Source organism: Mesocricetus auratus, unplaced genomic scaffold, assembly GCF_017639785.1.
Source record: "Mesocricetus auratus isolate SY011 unplaced genomic scaffold, BCM_Maur_2.0 Super-Scaffold_4256, whole genome shotgun sequence".
In the NCBI taxonomy this organism is placed as follows: Eukaryota; Metazoa; Chordata; class Mammalia; order Rodentia; family Cricetidae; genus Mesocricetus; species Mesocricetus auratus.
In genome coordinates this window covers 49,436,244-49,457,142 of record NW_024429182.1, presented here as the reverse complement: position 1 = coordinate 49,457,142, position 20,899 = coordinate 49,436,244, and the positions used below count along the sequence as shown (strand labels likewise).

Genomic DNA, 20,899 nt, shown 5'->3' with positions numbered 1-20,899 from the left:
GTGTTCCAGAGTCTAGGCTATGCAATCTTGTTTTGTTTTGAGATAAGGTTTCTCTTTGTAGCCTTGGAGCCTGTCCTTGAACTCTGTAGACCAAGTTGGTCTCGAACTCACAGAGATCCACCTACCACTGCCTCCCAAATGATGGGATCTAAGGTGTGAGTCACCAACGCCCAGCCTAGGCTCTGCAGTCTTCAACAAGTCACTTAACTTCATTGCTCTAAAGACGGTGGTGGTGCACACCTTTAATCCCAGCACTCGGGAGGCAGAGGCAGGCGGATCTCTGTGAGTTCGAGACTGGGCTGGACCGACAGCCTCCAAAAAAAAAAAAAAAAAGACTACTGTCCTAAGACCTAAATCACAGGGGACTGAAAGCCCCAGGATCAGGCAGCTAGGCCTTCCCCCTGGGAAGGACTTGCACAGCCTGGATCTCTCCACGCACCCGGTCTTTCAACAGATGGAAGTATTTTGCCTGTCGTTCCTTGCCCAGCACACTTGTGTCCAGGGTCAGATCAGACCCTCAGTAGAGCCCTCCTGGGCCTCAGCACTGGATATATACTCGGTAAACCTTGGGGAATGAGGAGGGTAAGGAACAAAGTAAAAAAGGTAGGGAGAAGGGGATGTCATGGTAGCCTCTGGAAGCTTCTTTGCAGCTATGGAAGGATCAGGATGAGGAAGCTGGCCCAATAGGCACTAGGTACATGCTATGTGTCAGAGGTCTCAGGGGTGTGTGTGTGCAAGTGTAAAATCTTGAGCTAGATGTACAGGAAGCCCCCCCCCCAGAAGTCTATAGAAGCAGAACATGTAGCCCTCGCTTATCCAGGCCTGGCTGGCTCTTGGTGGAGAGGCAGAGGGCTGAGTCCCCTCTTGGGCTGTCCTGGCTTGGCCTGGGGCCAGTAGCAGGAATAATCTGGCCTGGCCTGGCTACCTACTTAGTCTCTTGATCTCTTCTTTCCACTGGGGCCTGCTGTTGCTCTTGAACACTCTCCTTCCCCATCTATCCACTCCCCTCCAGCCCTCCCTCCATTTGCCTTGTTCCCCCAGCAGCGGCCTAGGCCTACCCTGGCTCTGCCTGTCCCTTGTGCCTCCTTGCTTTGGCTTGCTGAATTCTAACCAACTCCAGATCTTACCATCAGAGAAACATGCATCTCTGATTCTCAGGCTGCCCGGGCTTAGGTGCTGGCTGCTCTGCTGGTGCCTCCTAACAGCCGCCACTGTCCTGCCTTTTCCCATTAGCCTCCCACAGCACCCTGTAGTTCCCAAAAGCCTGAGCCACCCCCTTTCGCTTCCCTGAAGACCCCCTCCACTTCCTCATTCCCATTCTGCTTATTCTCATTTAGCTTTCCTTTGGTTTTAAATTAGCTTAGTTAATCAATTACTGTGCTGCATATTTTACCTGCCCTCCTACCCAATCCTGCTCCACCCTGCCCATGCCCATGGACCCCCTACAATGCTTTGTCTGTGTGTCCCCTCCCGGCCCATTCCTAGTGGCAGGCAAGGCAGCCCTAGGCGTCACGCTTCACCACTCCACCCTTACTTGGGCACTGTCTCCAACTTCCTCAAACCCCATGTGCATCCTGCCTCATTTCTCCGAAACCGCCATTCATTCCTGCTGGTGAGGGGCAAGTCACACGCTGTTTGTGCTGTGCCTGCAGTTTGGGTTCAGTCCCCATCCTACTACCTCCTTGCTATGTATTCCAAGCTAGGCCACCAACCTGGTCTCATGCTTGGTTACTTTATCATGAAGATTAGACTGTGGAGTCTCTCTCACTACAGTGCTGTCCTGACACCCATGGTGATTGAAGCGGTGGGCTGACTTGAACCTAAACCAGGAACCTGGAAACCCCATGTACTTGTTAGTTTGGGCCTGAAGAGACTTAGACTGTTTGCAGGGCTTACAGAGAGCCACAAAACCTTTTCTGGCACCTTACTGCTATGTGAATGTTATATGTCTGTCATTCTTAGTCTCCTGAATGAGTCTGAATCCTGCCTCAGTACCATGGCACTACCCCCCCCCCCAAGAGTTGATTCCAGACAAGATTTCTGAAGCTTCTCTGGGCATGGGTTATATGCTCCCAGTCCTGTCCTTCTCTGGGCATGGGTTGTATGCTCCCAGTCCTGTCCCTCTCTGGTTCCAGAGTTGCGCTCAGGGCCCCCTCTGCTGTTTATTTAGTGAAACCATTGTGGCCTGGAAGAGAGAAGGGATTCTTAACTGGAGAAAGAGCCACTGAAGAGCATGGAGCAGGCTGCTTTGTCCAGGCTGGGAGAGATAGAAGCTCAAATGACTTCAAGGAATCCTATTTAGCTCTGGTCAGGAGCTCCTGACCCAAGAGAGATTTTTTAATGTCTGAGTGACTAACAGGCTACAGAGTTCTGTCATGCTTTGAGGACAGGGACAAAAATCCCTGCTGCCTGTAGAAGACAGGCCTGGTGGACTGAGGGTGGTAGCCGCTGCATTATATTTCCTGGGGAAGTGACCCGGAGAGCACTTCCTGTATGTTGGGGCCCTGGGCTTCTAAGCCAGCTTCAGGATGGAGGTACTGACCACCCCATCTACCTTTGACCTTGACTCTTTTGTTTTGTGTGTTTTTTTTGTTTTTTGTTTTGTTTGTTTGTTTGTTTTTGGCAGGGTTTTCTGTGTAACAACCCTGGCTGTCCTGGAACTCACTCTGTAAATCAGGCTGGCCTCAGACTCACAGAGATCTACTTGTACCCCCATATCCAACTCTGACCTTGACTCTTAGTATCTGTCATCCCTAGAAGATTCATTCCCATCCCATAGTATGCCTCACAGAAGGCTGTATTCCCACAGAGCCTGGATGGAGAAGGCTGTATTCCCACAGAGCCTGGACTGAGGAGGTCAGGGATGGTGGGTCTGGCCTGCTGGAGACCTGAGGGATGACATGATGGTTGAAATGTGTGGGCAGTCCCAGAGCCTGGCTCAGTTTGACTGTGGAACCCTTTCCTTCTTCCTCTGAACTTCGTGAATCACCAGAGCTAGCCTTGCAGCTGAGAAGCGAGAAGGGAGGAGGTCTGCAGACTGGAGAGTTCACCACACATGCCCTGCACCTTCTTCCCTCCTGCCCATTTGAGCATTGGCCTTTCCTGCTAGTAGGAAGGACGTCACAGAGACCCTGCCGCGGGCCTCCTAGATTGTCTACTAGCTATGAAATAGGGTCCCACCCCCCTGGAAGTGAGCTGAAGTCAGAGACAGCTGGCAGAATGGTGGGATCTCTTCACTGACCCCCACCCCCACCCCAGACCCTACCTGAGGGTGGCCCAGGCCACACTGCTGAATGAAGCTGGGTATGACTATCTGGAATGACTGTGACTATCATTTGTCACTCAAGAAGGTGGGGTTGGGCCCCAGGGCTCCAGGAGACACCTTTCTACTCCCATGGGATAGAGTGGCTACAGGTTCAGTTGCAGGACCCAGAGTCAGGCCAAGAATTTCAGGCATCTCTGCCAAGTGAAGGTTGATCCCTAGTCACCTGTAGCACTGTAACAAGTGACTTCTTATTTGATTCTGGAAGCATCCCTCTCGATGCTTTCTCTGCCCATCTATAGGAAAAGTGGATTCCAGGAACTTCAGACATTCCCAGGGCAAAGCCTGACTGTGATCTTAACCACAGTCCCCTTCATTCTCTCCCTAGGCCATCACTCTAGTCAGGATGTTTTCTGGGCTGGAGCAAGGGTCTAATAAGCTAGTTTGAGCTGGGGCTGGGCAAGGCTTCCCTGCTGTAACTCATAAAAAGCCTAATGTGTTTCCCTGGGCCCAGAAGCCCTTGATCATGAAGCAGATGTGATGACTGCAATACTTACTCCATACCAGGCTACTTGGCCAGAAGCTGGGGACAGTGGCTGAAGACCTGGTTTCCTGTCTCCACACTGCCACTCACCTGCTGGAGGCCCCCATAAAAGTCCCCCTCATTTCTCTGAGCTCATATTCCTATCTGTAGGAATGGGAAAAGACTACAATTACTGTGTAAAGTGTACTTAAAACAATGTGTGGGATTAGAGTGAGAGTTCAGTGGCTAAGAGTACTTACTTTCTACTTGAGGACCCAAGCTCCCAGCACCCACATCAGGCATCTCACAGCTGCTTGTTACTGAGCTCCAGGTGATCTGATGCTTTCCTCTGGCCCCTGTGAGTACCAGTGCACATGACATACGTAGGCAGAGGCATGAATATAAACATTACACAGACACACACACCATATGCACACACAGACACCCCACACACACATACACACTGGGGATGGGGAGTTGGCTTAATTGGTAAAGTGTTTACTGTGCAAGCATGAGGACCTGAGTTTGAGTCAGGCCTGGTGGCACACTCTTAGAATCATAGTTTCGGGCAAACAGAGGCCCTGTCCAACCTAAGCAATCAGCAAACCCCAGATCTCACTAAGAGACCTCGTGATACCTCCAGAGGGGCAACATCCGAGGTGACCTGTCCTACACATCCATTCACACACATGCATGTGCCATCACTGACACACAGACAAAACTCTCAGTCCCTGGGCAGAGTTCTCATCCACAGCTGCCACAGAACTGTTAGGGGGCTCAGGCCTCAAGCACCCTGTGTGAACAAGACCCACCCCCTGACCTCAGGTCTGCCCCACACACAGGTGGAATGGTGGCTCGCTGTCCTTATATTCACTGAGGCCGCATCCCTGCCAAGCAGGGTCCAATTCCAGGAGCCTCAAGGCCACATGTTGGGCCCATTCCAGGGCAGGGAGAAGGCTGAGCAGAGCAGGGGACCCACTGCTATGGTCTCTCAGATCTCACTTTCTTTGTGTTACTCAGAGGGAAACTGAGGCTCAGGGGTTGTTTGGTGAACTTCTGAGGAGCTTGAGGACGGGAGAGAGGGATAGTCGCCAGCATTTCCTTTCAATTATTCTAAGCCCTAGTGTCATTGGCTTTGTGTCTTTCCATTGCAGGCTTGACCGAGCCCCTCCCCCTCACTTCCCACTGTTATCAATCAGCCCAGCCCCCCCCCAAAAAACCTGCCAAGCCACTGCTGCTCTGAGGCTGCTGGCTCAGGAGCCCCAGATTTTGCTGAGCAAGCAAATCTAGAGGTGCTGTCTCGGCACAAAGGCCGCTGGCCAGACCTTCCTCTCTTCCCTCTGCAGGATCTGCTTTCTAGGGGTACTATAGCTTGGAGGTGGGGGCTGGCTAAGGGCAGAGCCCCATGGTTTCTAGGTCTTCAGCTTCAGTAAGTGGAGGGTTTTGAGGCTTCTAGAGGAGGGGTTGCTTGTTTGAAGTCACACAGAAGGTCCAAGGGAGCTGGAGTTTGCTCCTCACAAAATCCAGGGGTGGCAGGAAGTGGGTCTGTTATGCCTGGGCTATTTGTAGAATCTTCCTGCCTGCCAAGGCCTGGTGCTTCCTCTCTGGTCTGCCTTTGTGAACGTCTATCATAGTGACATTTCCATTAACGATGCCATGTCATCGATAAAGTTCAATTTGCTTTAACTATGTTGATGAAGGCTCCCACTTAACTGGCTCTTCCACATCCAGGTTTTCTGCCCATCCCCTTCAACTCTTGGGAATGACAACCATTGGAACAGTCCCTACCTGTGGTGTCAGAGTAGAGATTCATCCTAAGCATCGATACATTTATATTCATCTGACTGCTCAACAGATGGGAATTGAGTTTGGACTTAGTGCTGGCCACCTGCTACATCCCTAGGTTGGGGATGGCAGATGACAAAGGTGCATGTGTCCTGCCTTGGCCCCTAAAGAGAGTTTGTGCTTGGTCATTCTGCCCTTGTGACATTCTGGTTACACTTGTAGTGGCTCTGTTTTACAGATGGACAGACTGAGGCTCAAGTGACAGGTATATATGTGGCCTCGGCTCGGTCCCTGGGCTCAGCTGCAGGTCTTGAGTCCCCACCCTGTGCGTGCTGATGCCTCTGCTTGCCTTACAGCCCACCGCAACCAGATGAGGGCCTCCCCACTGGCCTCGCAGCTGCCTCAGTCCCCTGGAAAAGCCTTGGCCCCAGCAAAGGTCACAGAGAGTCCCCAGGAAGCCTGGTGGAAACCTCTGCTTCCCGGAAGGAGGCCCAGGGTGAAGAACACTCAGCAGCAGCTCCACTGGACGTGTCACGCCTGCGCAGCTCCTCAATGGAGATCCGAGAGAAGGGCTCAGAGTTCCTGAAGGAGGAGCTATACAAAGCCCAGAAGGTGGGTGCTCCAGGGTGCAGGGTGGAGGGATGAGGAAAAGCACCCAGACTGAGTGAGCCCAGATAGCTGTGGAAGGGAGAGGGGTCATCACTTGCCTAGGCTACGTGCCAGGCCCATGCTAAGCGTGCATCCTACCACTGAAGTCTCAGAAGTCTTAAATGTTTTCACGCGTCTTGACGCATTCGGAAATCTGCTTCCAGCTCTGCTGGGCTGCCAGGCTATAGGGTTTTAATCTTGTGCCTGGGCTAGAGCACCACAGATTGTCAGATTCCTGTGAAGCGAGCTGGTGGCCTAAAGCTTCACACCAGGCTGGGGTGGTGGAGCCTGGCTAAGGGCAGGCTGACGGCCTCCTGCCTGCACCCAGGAGCTGAAGCTGAAGGACGAGGAGTGCGAACGGCTTTGCAAGGTGCGCGCCCAGCTGGAGCAGGAGCTGGAGGAACTGACGGCCAGCCTGTTCCAGGTTTGCTGGGCAGCCTGGGGACGGGTGGTCCGGGAGTCCGGTGTCTTGTGACCATTCATACAGAGGTGTCCCCTCTTCTAGGAAGCTCACAAGATGGTTCGGGAAGCCAACATGAAGCAGGCTGCATCAGAAAAGCAGTTGAAGGAGGCTTGGGGCAAGGTGAGATCCATCCCTGTGTGCCTAGGCCAGCCCAAGTCTTCCGTCACAGTCCTTGATGGCGTGTACTGTCCTCAGCTAGCAAGGGCCTGCAACAGGGCCCTCACGGACCCTCACAGGCATCAGGAACAAGAGAACCCAGGTCTGGGACAGGCTGGGTGGGTCTGAAACTAAGTAGTGTAGGGCCCTCCAACTCCATCAGTGTCATGGAGACTTTTTGGGGCCCTTTGGAGCCCAGGAGGACCCAGTGGTTATTTATTACAGAAATACAGTTGTGGTTGTAGCACAGGCAAGCAGCTTCCTTTCTCAAAGCACTTGTCAATCAGTAAATGTGAAGCTTGGACTGTTCTTGGCTTCTGGAGATCCCTGAATACTAAGTAGGAGATCCAACAAGTTCCCAGGGAACTCCTCCAGCAGAGTCTCTGATGTGACCTGAGGCAGGAGGCCATGCCTCCTCTCAGCCTTGGTTTCCCTGTCTATCGAATAGATGTCTTAGAGGTTGTTCAAAGGGTGATGGGAGGGGTTAGTTACTGCTGGGGCTGCTTGGTTGACAGGCCATGGTAGCCATGGTGACATTGACCCCGTGTTGGGGTTGATGGTCATCTTGTCTGGGTCAGATTGACATGCTGCAGGCAGAGGTGACAGCCTTGAAGACACTGGTCATCACGTCCACACCAGCCTCTCCCAACCGTGAGCTCCACCCACAGCTGCTGAGCCCCACCAAGGCCGGACCCCGAAAGGGCCACTCACGCCATAAGAGTACCAGCAGTTCCCTGTGCCCAGTTGTGTGTCCCACAGCAGGGCACATTCCCACCCCAGACAAAGAAGGCAAGGAGGTGAGGCACAGGTTATAGTGGGCTCACAACTGGGAGGGGTAATTCTGTTTAAGCAGCCAAGTGAGCATCCCGGAAGAGCCAGCCTGCCCTCTCCTGTGGAACCTACCTCCTGTCTCTCCCCTCTCTGGGCTTCAGGGTCCCTTGAACTATGACACTGGGCAGGCTCCTCTGACTCCAAGCAGAAGGTGGTATCTCTGAACTTGAGCTATCCTCCATCCTGAAGGTCCTCTCTCAGGAAACCTCTTCGGAGATACACTTCCTATGCTAAGAGTGACAGACAGGTGCCACTGGACACTGGAGAGGGGCTACCTGGTGTTTTGTGGCTACAGTCTTGAGGTCTAGGACCACCCTGTACTTACGTACTCTAGGGTCCTTAGCACCGCTGACTGTGGTGCTGAAGCAAGCATGACCTTAGAAAAGCATCTCTCTCCTGCCTCAGCAAGGAAAAGGGGGAGGGAGGCTTGGTCCAGCCTGGACCGACATGCCGTGGGTGGCTGTTAGCACTTCCACTACTTCACACGCCACATGCACCCCCTCCTCCGGGGGAGGAGCTGTGGGGACGTGAAAAAGGCAGTTTAGGCAGTATCCGGTGAACACTGGGGAGACATGGGCTGTTGCTCAGGCCTGTCCTAGCTCAGAACTCTCTTCATCTGCTTCCCGAGCTTTTAGGAGGGGCAAGCAAAGCCCTCTCGGTCCCTTTGTGAGTACTGAGCTTCCCACTGGACACTGACATCTCCTCCTTCCTCCTGTCTGTCTCTGTCTGTCTGTCTGTCTGTCTGTCTGTCCATCTGTCCACCCATCCCCTGGCCCAGCCTGGCCTGCCCCCTCTACTCTCCCTGCTCCTGTGCGTGATCCCCAGCAAGGCCATCCACCTCACCTACGAGCCGACCTGGCAGCTCCCACCTGGGGAGCCGCCCATGGCCCCCAACTCTGCTACCTCTCTCTCCTTTTCCCAACAGGTAATGGCTCATCTAGGGGCCACTCCTCCTCTCCCCTCTGGGCTTCACTCATTGTGCATGCAGCCCAGGGCAGGCCATCATTGCCTCCTCCAGTAGGCAGCGGGATGTGAGATGTTCTCTCCTGTGTGCATGCACTTGTATGTGCACTCGAGACGTACGAGACCGGTGGGTTCCTGTAGGGACCCACAGGTTCTTTCAGGCTTGCTCTTGGTATGTTTTTCCATTCAGGCCAAGGCCCTGGATCCAAGTCTGTAGTTTTTCAGTGCCAAGAAACTTAATGTACACCCAGACATGTGTTGTTCTAAATTCTTTGGTGCAAAGGGCAGACAGGACCTCCTCTTCTCCTGGACTCTGCCCCCTGCATGGCTGCTGAGGACAGGCCTGATGGTCCACTGAGCCCTCCTTCATTTCCCTGCTCTCCTCTCCATCAGCTTTGCCTCCTCTGAGGGGCTCACCCTTATCCCTGACTGCCCCCACTTGGCTCCCCGCCCCATGCAGGTGGATACGACCCTGTTTTCAGAGTTCCAGGCTTGGAGGGCATCGCCTACCCTGGATAAGGACTGCCCCTTCCTAGAAAGGGTGTACCGGGAGGATGTGGGTCCCTGCCTGGACTTCACAGTGCAGGAGGTGAGGTGGGCTGAGGGGGTCGAGGGTGGCTGGCTGGGGACCCAGTCACCCAGCTTCTCACTACTCTACCCTGGTCTGCTACAGCTCTCATCTCTGGTGCGGGCTGCCGTGGAGGATAACACACTCACCATTGAGCCCGTGGCTTCCCAGAATCCTCCCACTGTGAAGGTGCCCACTGTTGAATGTAACAACGCCAAGTAAGCTTAGTACCCTGGGCACGTTCCTGCCCGTGTGGGAAGGTCCAAAATGGAGCCTCAGGCAGGCCTCAAGGGAACTAGGATAGGAGCCTGGGCCTTGGGTCTCTTGGGATATAGATGGGATATATGGCCTCAGAGTGAGTAGGGACAGTAACATTCAGGGTGACTGTCTTCTATAGTTTATGAGCCTAGGGACTCCCGTGAGATGGACATGGGGTTGGGGATATAGCTTAGTAAGTCCTTGACTAGCATGTACAAAGCCATGGAATCCATCCCCAGCACCTTGCAAAACCAAGCATGGTAACATACATCTGTGATCCCAGCACTTGGGAGGTAGAGGTAGGAAGATCAGAGGTCAAAGTTCAAGGCAAGCCTGGGCTACACAAAACTCTGCTTTTAAAAAGTGAAAACAATAAGCCACAAGAGAGACACAGTCATCAATGTCCTTACTGAGGACCAGGAAGTATCTCTGACAGGAATTCCTGCTGCCAGCTGTGGTGTCCCTTCTGGCTGGCACCATCTGTACTTCCTCTCCTCCTCTTCTATCCCACAGAGATCCTGGGCTCTGGTTGGCATAGAAGTGATTGCTGGCGGCTGGCTCTGTCTTCTGCCAATCCGTTACTCACTGCTCTGGCAGCTTACCTGCACGCTGCTCAGCCAGCACTGAGCAGGGGTAGCCGTCAAGGTGGACTGAGGATCAGGCAGGTTTCCCCTGGGCATTCCAGAGCTGTCCTGGTGGGGCTGGGCCCGCAATGGAAGCCTGGCTCACAGAGGGAACATCTGAGCTAGCTTTATAGGTAGAGGGAATGGGATGAAGGCCAGGTAAGTCGGAGTGTAAATACCTCAGAGCCATGGAGCAGGGGGCTCGGGCTGAGTCTCAGGGGGTTGTTTAGGCCAGAGTTTAAAGACCCCCAGCCAGTTAGGACACCAACTCACTAAGGGTCATCAGTGTGTGTTACCCTGAAAGGAAGTTCTCTGGTGAACTTTTAGTGAAGGCTCAGCCAGCCTCACAGTGAAGGAAGAGGCAACAAACACTATCAACTGCTCTTTACTTCGGATTCTGTATTTCCTGGGCAATAGGGAAGTCACGGGAAAGACGCTGAGTTAGACGTGACTTTTGTAGACATTCTTGGCTGTAACGCAGAGAAGAAAAGGGTAAGGAGAGTAGAGAGTGGGTCGAAGGAGCTGAGGGAATCCAAGCAAAAGGAATGGTGTAGGCAGAGGACATGGCAGCCGGGTTCAGGGTGGGGGAGGGGGCCAGTGGGTGATGCTGTAGACTCCATTGTGGAGGCAGGGACCAGTGGAGGAGCGAGATTTGGGAGTGGGAGGCTGGACGATGGGACCATGGAAACCTCATATGTGGGTAGCCGAAGGTGCTAAGTGGGTTTCCCAGGTGTGGCTAGGAGAGAGGTGGCGTGGGAGGGGGTTATTAGTGAGGCCTGGTGAATGGGGGACGGACGGCACAGGGTAGATGAAAAAGCCTGGTGTGGGAAGTGGGAGGCAGTCAGACCAGAATTCATGGGAAGAGGTTCCTAATGATGGGGGGGGGGCAGTTTAGAGCCTGCAGAGGGTGAGGCTTCGGTGTATTTGCTGACATGAGATTGACCGAGCTCCTCTGCTTGTGGGGGGGAAGGAACAGAGGTGGGGGTGGGAGGGGCGTGGGGAGTGGACATGGATTCAGCTGCATTTAAGGTCTTTCCTGAGGACTCTTGCTCCATACCACTTAATTTGTTTGGCCCTGGGGTCCTTTGGAAGCCAGGAGGGAAGGGAGGGAAGGGGAAGTCAGGCCCTGCTTCTCACCTGCTTCCTGGCTAACTCTCCATGCGTCTTCTAGCTAGCACATGTCCCCTGCCTCTGTGAGCTTCACTCAGTGCCTTCACGTCCTCTCTTCTCCCCAGCATGTGTGCCCTGAGTGGATTAGCCCGTGCCTGTCACCACCGAATCCGCCTCGGGGACTCTGAGAGTCATTATTACATCTCACCGTCGTCCCGGGCCAGGGTGAGTCATCCTTCACAAGTGTCACTTGGCTTCTTTGGGACCACAAGGGCTAGAACTCTGGACCTCTGGCTTCGAAGCACAGCCTGAACAACTCTCAGAGGTGCAGAGACTTGACTCTGACCGTAGCCAGGTCAATGTCTTGTTTTTCTATTGCTCTGTGACAAATGACCATAAATATAGGGGCTTAAGATGATATGCTAGGTCTTTCAGCCAGTCTCCCACAACCCAATTGCTATGCAACTAAGGGTAACTTGATGCTCCTGCCTCCACTTTCAAATCGATAGGATTACAGGTGTGCTCCACCATGCCTGGTTTTTACCATGCTGGAGAGTGAACCCAGGGCTTTGTGCACGGTAGGCAAGCACTCTACCAACTGGCTAAATCCTATCCAAAAGGTAATATACTCTCTTTTTGTTTGTTTTGAGACAGGGACTTTCTCTGTAGTCCTGACTGTTCTAGAACTTGCCTGGGCTTGAACTTGAATTTAGAGAGATCTGCCTGCCTTTTCCTCCTGAGCGCTGGGATTAGGTGAATGAGCCACCATATCTGTGGTTATATACTCATATTCTCTCACCTTTCTCCTGGGCCAGGAGACTGGGCACTGATGCACCAGGCATCCCTCAGCTCAGGGACCTACCAGCTGCAGTCAGAGCTCAGCTAAGTGGGTTCTTAACTGGGCTCAGGGTCCTTCCCAAGCTCCTGCAGCTGTTGGTAGGATTCAGTTCCATGTGTCCCTGATGGTCCTTGTGGGCCAGGGATACCCCCAGCTTCTACCACATGACCTTTACAAATGGGGCTGAGGTGTATTCCAGGGCCACACAGCACAGACATGGAGTCTTCGGACTAAACTGTCTGCAGCTCCTCCACTGAGTGCCCAGAGCCTTGTTCTGTGACCTCAAGTCCCTTTATCCCTTCCTAGCCCAACCCACAGGAAGGGCCATCCTTGTGTCTTGCTTAACTATATGTAGCACTTTTTTTTTTGTTTTTGTTTTTGTTTTTTTGTTTTTTGTTTTTTTTCAAGACAGGGTTTCTCTGTAGCTTTGGAGGCTGTCCTGGAACTCACTCTGTAGACCAGGCTGGCCTCGAACTCACAGAGATCCGCCTGCCTCTGCCTCCCGAGTGCTGGGATTAAAGGCGTGCGCCACTTTCTTTTATTATGACTTTGGTATGTGGTTCTGCTGGGCACGGCTGTGTAGCAGAAGAGACCGGAGCTGAGGAGGGTCTATGTGATCCTTGCTCAGACAGACTGAGGCATGAGGGGTTAACAAAGAACGCAGCCCTGGGGAGAAACTCTACCACTCTGCCACCCCACGCTCAGGAGCCCTGATGGCTGCCTGCTGCCAGGTACTCACGCGGCATCGGTGTTGTGCCGCCTCCCCTCCCCCAGACTTGTTTCCCCTTCCTAGCTCAGTCACACCTGGCTGATGCTCCTCTGCTTTTTCATACCACCTTGCCTTTGCAGCCTCCCCCCAACTCCAGCCCTATACCCTCTCTTGCTTCCTGGCAAGCTCTATGCGTTTGGCAGCCCAGCAAGAGCACCCCCCCAGTCCGCCTCACCCGCCAGTCTCTCGGTACTTCAGATGTAGGGCTTCCCTGTCCCAGAATCCTGGGTAGGGGCTCTTGTGGGCCCAGCTGCCTGCTACCACCCTTCTAGGCTGGTTCTCAAAATGCATAGCCTGCGTGGGCATTTTTGGAACTTCTCGATGGAGTGAGGGAAGGAGGGTGAAGCCGGGAAAGGAGGCAAACCAAGATAGGGCTGAGCATTGGCTAGATCCAGAGGGAGTCCTGAGAACAGGTTTCCCTCCATCCTAGCCAAAGAGCTGGTCTGGTGTACCCTCCACAAAGGAAGGTACCATGGGCTCAACGTTGCCTAAGCCCTCAGAGGCAGTGAGATTGGGCCAGACCTGGGGAAGGCCTCTGGTCAGGATAACAACAGAGGCCCCTCCTCTCTGTGAGAGTCTTTGGAGCTGTGCCAGTGAAGGGTCACAAGAGCCTGACAGGGAACAGGCCATAGTGGGGTCCTCCTCAAGCAGCCTGGGAACAAGGCAGCCTAGGACAGCGACTCTAATTGCCTTTCATGGAATTGTATACGGCACCTAGTTTATGTCTGGTGGGCCCAGACCTCCTTGCTCAGAAGGAACAGATCCACAGGGGACTAAGTTTGGATTCTGGTGCTGGCTGCCTGATTGCTTTGTAGCCTGACCACTTGCTAACTCCACACTTTAGCAGTCTTTATCACTGGTAAAACGGGCATGGGGAGTGTCTGTGTCTCACTTGCTTACAGGCACTTGCAGCAGTTACTCTTAGGAACCCTGGTAGCCTTGCTACTTGTAATTAAACCTTGGAAGCTCTAGCAGAGTCAGAGAGCACCCCCCCCCGACTCTGAAGCACCTAGGACTTACTGTTCTGGGATAGGGTCTCCTTTGGCTTTAGAGTATGGGGAATCCAGTGAGTCATACCCACCTCCATTCTGCTTACAGATCACTGCAGTATGCAACTTCTTCACCTACATTCGCTACATCCAGCAAGGCTTGGTTCGGCAGGATGGTGAGTGCCCCCTAGTGTTCTTTTCTGGGATAGTGCCCAACGGAGGGAGACAGGACAGAATGGGGCTGATTAAGTGCTTTCCAAGACTACCTACCTGTCTGGCAGCTGCAGAGGCAAAAAGTATAGAGTCCCTTCTAGTAGAAGGCCAGCAAAAGGGGGCATTGTACACGAATAGAGTAACCCTGTTCCTTGTTGGTGATGGGTTCTGCTTCACTGGGACAGCAAATCTAGTGCCTTCCACATACCTGGGTCATGCTGCTTTTTCTACTGCCTAGAAATCCTAGGGCCAGCAGAGACAGCATTCCTGTCACTGGCTTTGACATTCAGGGTTCTTTACCATGGGGTCTCTCCTGTGACTCTTCCCTATCTCCTCATGGCTACCAGAACATGGGTCCCTGCCTCCTGGGTCCTTCTCCAGACACAGGGACTGATGCCCTGGGCCCTGCTCACTGTTCTGGTCCACGGTGGGAAACCATTTGCAACCGGAGAAGTGTAGTTCTAAGCCCATGATGAGAACAGCTGTGTGGCAGAGTACGCACATGTCTGATTAGGCAGAGGGGGTGCTCGCCCACTGCCCTTCCCAAAGCCAGAGAAGGCCAGGACAGTTGCCTGAAGTGACCGTGAACTATCCTCTCTGTCTGCAGCTGAACCGATGTTCTGGGAGATTATGAGGCTTCGGAAGGGGATGTCACTAGCCAAGCTTGGCTTCTTCCCACAGGAGGCCTAGGGCATGGCCCCAGGCCTGAAGTAGGCTCTGAGCTAGAGCAAGCAGCTGCCTTGGGACAGACAGACAAGAAATCCCGGAGCCAGCTTGAGCCAGAAGCTGAAAGGACAAATAAACAGCCAGGCTGTAGAGATGGCACTAAGCCAGTCCCGCCCATTCCTCCTGGGACAGACAGAAGGACAGCCTGCCCTGGACTTCATGAGATGACCCTCTTGCCCACTGGGCTCTGTAGCCACCAAGAGAATCTCAAGAAAGAGCCAAAGACCAAGGAGCTCGGAACCATACTGGGGAGAGGCTCAGTCCTAGAGAGTGGACCCTTGATCAGCCAGTACCCTCCACAATTCCCTGCTGCCACGTCTTCAGAAAGGGACTGTTCTAAGGTGGCTGGATCTCCAGAGTGTGCTCCGCCACAGCCTCTAAGCCCTGGGTCACCAGCACCCCCTTGTGGCCATCTCTCACCCTGTTCCCAAGTGGCCTCAGATTGCCCCAGCAGTAGGGCAAGTGTCTCCAATCTGAGCATGGTGGAGGGACAACTGCCACAAAATGCTCTGAAAATGAGTCCTTGACACCCCCATTCCTCTGCATAGAGGCTTCTCTGTCCCCTCCCCCCCTACTTCAACCCCATCTCCAGGAGGCCCTGGTCCTAAAATTGCCAGGGGTCTGGGCTCTTCCTTCCCAAAATGTGCCACCAGGGGAACCTCAGGATGTAGTGTGGGCAGCCATCCAGACTACAGGGGCCCTGTATGTGGGACTGCATGGAGTGGGCAGGCGACCCAGGACCTGGACCCTGCCTTATCCATCATAGCCCACCGGGAGCTGGGCTTGGGGGATCCAACCTGGACATATCCCTCACCACACCCCTATTTCCTTCAAGTGGAATGTAACACGATCTCTATTTAATAAAGGAAGGCTTTGTTGGTAGGGGCTAGGCAGCAGTGGCCTTCACTCTTGCACCCTGGGGCTCTGGCCAGAGCTTGGGCATCTGAAGGAATGAAATCAAATCCTTTTCGGACTGACCTCGTGCTTGGGATTAAACCCAAACCCTGAAGCCACCCCCACTGCTGCCACCACTTACAAGCTGTTGGGAAGGCTGCTGGAGTTGTCCTTAGTATTCCATGTGCTGTGGGGTGTTGGAATGAGTTTTGCCACTCTGTGTGTTCAGTTCTGACCTGTGAATTCCCTAGCCCTCAGAGATGATCCCCAGCCTATGAGAAGCCTGGAGTCGAAGCATCTAGGCTTCCCAGGGCTTGGCAGGATAGTGCAAGACTGATTGGTGCTACCTGCCATAGGTCAGATGGGCACTAGAGAAGTGCAGTCTTAGATGGGTTCTTAGCGAGGCATGGCAGGCACACGCTGAAAAGGGGGTAACCCCTCAAAGTAGGACCGAGGAGATGTCCTGGGGTTCCCGCCTCTGCCCCACCTTGGGCCTTTGTGCTTTCTTGAAAGGAGAGTGCAGCAGATTCTGGGTTAGGTCAGAGGTTGTCAGTAGCCCACAGGAACTTCTCTGGGCCTGAGGCCCAGATGCAACTCAGATGGTCGGTCATCTGGGGGCTGGCCAGGTCTCCGTCGAGGTCCTCTGCCTTCACTTGTCCCCAGGGCTCTTCTGCCTCCACTGCAGCTCTGTGTCCTCACGACCCCTCCCTGCTCCATTATGGGTCCAATCCTTTTCAGTCTTCCCAGCCCCCACAGACACCTGGTCACTGACCAGAGCCCTGTCACACCTACCCATTCATTTAACCACTACAGGGGCGGTCTCTGTGCTGGACACTGGCAATAATAAACACACCAGCAACACATGCAGGTCACTGGATGGAGGAGAGTGAAGACGAAGGAGAATGCCAGGGAAGGACTTGGTGTGCCGGATGGGATTCCCCACTGCATCCTCTAACTATATCAACCCTTGCTCACCTGAGGACGGGAGGATAAAACCTGGGCCCCGGACTTAATCAGTCCCTAACTTCTGTGTTCTTGGCTCAGCCATATGCAGGACCAAAGAGACACCGGGAGGCACTCCAGAGGTCCGTGGAGGACCTTCCTCCCCTGACTTACATGCTTGCTGTTACAAAGCATTGACCATGATCAGACCACAGGTGGGGCCATCAACACAGACACACCCTGGTAACAGCAATTAATAGCTTAGCACTAGTCATAGCTCCCAGCCCTCTCTGAACCCATTATTTCGGCCTCTTAGCAACGTTAAAACATGCTGTTCTCCTTCATATAAGTGGATAGAGGCACCGGAGAACACAAAGAGGTCCTGAGGGTGGGGCTTATTTAGCTCAGGGTAGAGGCTTACCTTGCAAGCACAGGCTCTAGGTCAGTCCCCTGTTCCAGAAGACAAAACAAAAAACAAAGAACCGCACACAAAGAGGTCCTAAGTCTCTGGGACCCACAGTATTACCCCACTTCTTAGTGCTGTGCTTTAATTTTATAAACTAACACCCCAAGTGTGCTTAAGTTCTTTGCCTCTGTAATTGGTGCAGAAGGCTGGGGTGTAACAGAGGTAGACAGCTCAAGGCCTGGGGTTTGACCCTCAGCACCACACACAGCGAAAGGAGAGAAGCAGACTGAGACAGGGCTGGCATTTGAACCTAGGTTTGTTTCCTGTACGATACCCTGTTAGGGTTGACTGTGTTACCGGATCTGTAAAGTAACTTGGGCTCTGACTCTTGGAGCTGATTAGAGAGGTTAACTGCCATCAACTATAGAGTTGTTCCTAAGTTTTCTAGATAACCCTCTTGGGCTTCTGAATGCTTGGCACATAGGAGACATTTGAGCCCTCCTGGGCTAGCCCTGAGTCTGGCCTCTAGGCATGAAGGCATTGAACCTGACTAAGCACATTTACCTGGGGCCACACCCAGAGATATCTCACTTTACCATCTGCCAAACCTGCCCTGATTTGAACACTGCCAGGGCTGTGACCTTGGAGCATGTTGCTTTTCTCATTTATGAGTTGGGATTATGATTTTGACTCTTCTGAAGTGGTGTGTGTGCACATGGACCATGGTGCCCTTATCAGAAGACAACCTCTGGTGTTGTGTTCATTTTCATCCTCCCCTTGTTGGAGGCAGAGTCTTTTATTGTCCATTGCTGTATAGGCCAGGCTAGCTTCTGGGAATTCTCCTGCCTCTGCCTCCCACCTTCCCATTATGAACACAGGGATCGAACTTTATACAAGTTCTGCGGCTCTGGACTCAGGTCATTGGACTTGCACAGGAAGTGCTTTACCCACTGAGCAATCTCTGTCATACTCACTGTTTTAAAACATGCGATCTTATCCATTTTTAAGTGTAGAATTATAGCTGTGTTAGGTGTATTCACACTGCCATGAAACCAACCAATATACCTTTTGCATCTTGCAGAACAAATGCTGTGCCCATTAGACAATTCCCTCTTTCACCTGCCCTCTAGACTGTGGAGACCAGCATTTCACCTCCGGCCTCTGTGAGTCTGACTCCTCTAGAGACTTGTCATAAGTGGAATTATAGCATATTCATCTTCTTGTAACTGGTTTGTTTCATGTAATACTCTCAATATCCACCATGTGGTAAGATGGAAGGACTTCCTTGTTAAGGCTCAGCAATGTTCTGTTGTGTGTGTGTAACACCCTGCCGTTGTTTGTCCTTTCAGTGGAGATAGACACGGCCTCCTGGTACCTGTTTATGTGTATGCAACCATCTCTTGGAGACCCTACTTAGAGCCTTTTTGAATAAACAACCAGAAGTAAGTTTGTTGGCTTATATGGTAGTTCTATTTTTTTTAGAGGACCCTCCATATTTTTCCATGGTGGCTGCACCATTTTAAAGTTCTACCAACAATGCCCCAGGCCTCCAACTTTTCTGCCTCCTGACCAAATTTATTGGTTTTGGCAGTAACCATTCTAAGAGATGTGAGGTGTGTGCTTTAATCTGCACCCCTGATTGTAATCTGGGGTCTTTTTACTTTCATTCCCCACTTCTGTGCTTCCTGTTCTTACCAAGGGGTGTCCTAAGGAGCTGTGTTCTACCATAGTGGCTGATAGGCTTGTGGTTTCTGGCCTAATGGTTTCAAACAGCCTTTACACAATTTTGTGGTGCCCGTGGCCCCCGTTCCTCCTTTCTCAGAAGAGTTGTACCCCGAACTAATAACCAAGCTCATGATGTGATTGGAAACTCAAGCCAAACCCCAGAGCTCTGACTCGAGTCTCTTTTGCCTGAGCTCTGGGACTGCTCTTTCTTGGTGGCTCCAGAGTTTTCTCTTACAGCCATTGCTTGCTGAGCCTCCCTGGCACTGCACAAACATCCTTTGGCTCCAGGACAGTAGCTGGTGGCTCTGTAGGGGGTGGCAATTTCAAGGCATCCAATAGGAGGCCTGGGTGGAAGCTCCCAACAGTAAAGGACCCAACTGGGACAGAGGCAAGGGTCTGCATTCAAGGCGTTCAAGGGGACTCTCCTCAAACCTCAGGTTTACCCCCCCTCAAAAAATAAAATACTCCAGTTGGCTGGCTTCCCTCCCCCTCCTACACCCACACACCCTGGCAGTGGCCCAATGGCAGCTCAGGAATGTCGAGTGATGCCTCTCCCTTTCTAAGTGGTCTGAGAGGCCTCAGCTGCCCGGATTTGGGGATTTGGGGACAATGGAGCCTCAAGTTCCCCCAGCCCCTGACTCCCTGCAAGTTGCAAGTTCTCCAGATTTAGAGATCAGAGAGACAGCGTGGCCTAGGGATGACCCCAAGGCCTGCAGAGAACTAAAGTGGGAAGCTGTTTGTGTGGGAGGTGGGGAGCGGTCACTCATAGTTTAGACTTTATGGGAACACCCGGCTAGATAGAGGTGGAAAGAGGACCCATTCCACCTATACATTCCATGCTAGACTGGAGTGACCAGAGAGGATAGCATGGTTCAGGCCTTCTCTTGGTTTGTCTAACCAGTCTGTCCAGCCTTCACTTTGCTGACTCCCCTAGTATGACTAGGTCGTATCCAATCCGTAACTGCTTCCCATGCCTGAGGCCAGGCCAGACCCCCAAGGAAGGAGCCCATGATGGCTCTTGAGCCAGTCACATCATAATGCTGAGAGGTGCTGAGAAAGTAGCGAGGACTATACCCTGTGAGCACCAGGTTTGGATACAAGAAGTGTATTCCTTGGGAAGAGCAGGCTCTCTTCATCCCAGTGCTCAGTGTGACCATGTGGGGGCAGCAGTACCTGCTGTCCTCTCGGGCCTGGGCTTCTGTACCCTCCAGGTGTGCAGGAATGGGGTTCCAGGATTCTGAAGGGCCCAGGAGAAAGGGATTGAACAACTTCTGTCTGTGGCAACATCGTGGGTTGTCCTGGCTAAGCAAAGCAAGAGTCCCTTGAACTTGGGAGAACCAAGAAGCCCCCTTCTTCAAGCTTTGGTCTGCCTGTGACACAGATCACGCTTGGGTCTTCCGTCTCGTGAGTTCTGCAGCCTAAGACACATCAGAAGTAGATTGGACATGTTCAGAAAATCCAGAAATTTCCAAAATGCAAAACTGGAATGTGACACACTCGTCCGTCTTCATGTGAAGGAAGCAGTGTGTGTGAGGCTGGCCCTGCTGTCACCTCTGCTTGTTTCACAGGTCCTGGCTATCTCCCCAACATTCTTGAGAGTATTGCTGGCCTCTGCTTCCTTTCCTGTCCTTGCATTTAGGCTTGTAATGGCTGCATCTGGGCTGAATGCTTTCAGCCTTTTTATTCTTGCCATTGTTCCCTAAACAATGCAGTGAACAATTATTTATAGAGCATTTACATCACATTAGACATTATAAGGAATTCAGAGATGATTTAAAGCGCATGGCGGGATGTGTGAAGGTTACATGCAAATATTTTATGTAGGCAAGGAATAAAGGTTGATTTTGGTATCCTAAAAGGCCAGGTCTCCTACAATCCTTAGGTAGGCCAAGAGGAAATGTTAGCCTATTGGAGAACTATATTTTAAGGTCCTGAAAAGATTTTCTCCAACCAGCAGGCCTGCCTCACCTTTCTGCCCTGAGTCACTTCACGATAGGGTGGAGTGAGGGATTCTGTTTTAACTAGCCCTCTGGGAAGTCCTGATAGAACTTCAAGTTTGTCAATTGTGGCTCCTTTTGGTGTGAATGCTTAACTTTAAGGAATTGGTGTTGACCCCAAAGTAACATGGTACAATTTGGGAATGTAGCTACCCTCTCAAGAAGCTTTCAATTTAATAAGTCCAAAGTGCCACGGAGGGGTGGGGTGGG

The 20,899-nt window shown here is 52.5% G+C and overlaps 1 protein-coding gene across 4 annotated transcripts in view; it reads left to right on the top strand.

Annotated features, from left to right (window-relative positions):
• Positions 1 to 18,413, top strand: part of Rab3il1 (RAB3A interacting protein like 1) — a 39,641-nt gene extending 21,228 nt beyond the window's left edge. The window contains exons 2-11 of one of the 4 annotated variants that reach the window (XM_040747889.1): positions 5,927 to 6,182; positions 6,547 to 6,642; positions 6,724 to 6,801; positions 7,416 to 7,634; positions 9,092 to 9,220; positions 9,305 to 9,417; positions 11,316 to 11,415; positions 13,896 to 13,962; positions 18,049 to 18,130; positions 18,317 to 18,413. In XM_040747889.1, the coding sequence (XP_040603823.1) occupies positions 5,927 to 6,182; positions 6,547 to 6,642; positions 6,724 to 6,801; positions 7,416 to 7,634; positions 9,092 to 9,220; positions 9,305 to 9,417; positions 11,316 to 11,415; positions 13,896 to 13,962; positions 18,049 to 18,130; positions 18,317 to 18,395 (1,219 nt within the window). In that variant the 3' untranslated portion in view covers positions 18,396 to 18,413. Of the gene's footprint in view, positions 1 to 5,926; positions 6,183 to 6,546; positions 6,643 to 6,723; positions 6,802 to 7,415; positions 7,635 to 8,446; positions 8,594 to 9,091; positions 9,221 to 9,304; positions 9,418 to 11,315; positions 11,416 to 13,895; positions 13,963 to 14,606 lie in introns of all 4 variants that reach the window. The other 3 variants (XM_040747888.1, XM_040747890.1, XM_005063855.4) reach the window with 3 other exon arrangements.
• Positions 18,414 to 20,899: the final 2,486 nt, after the last annotated feature.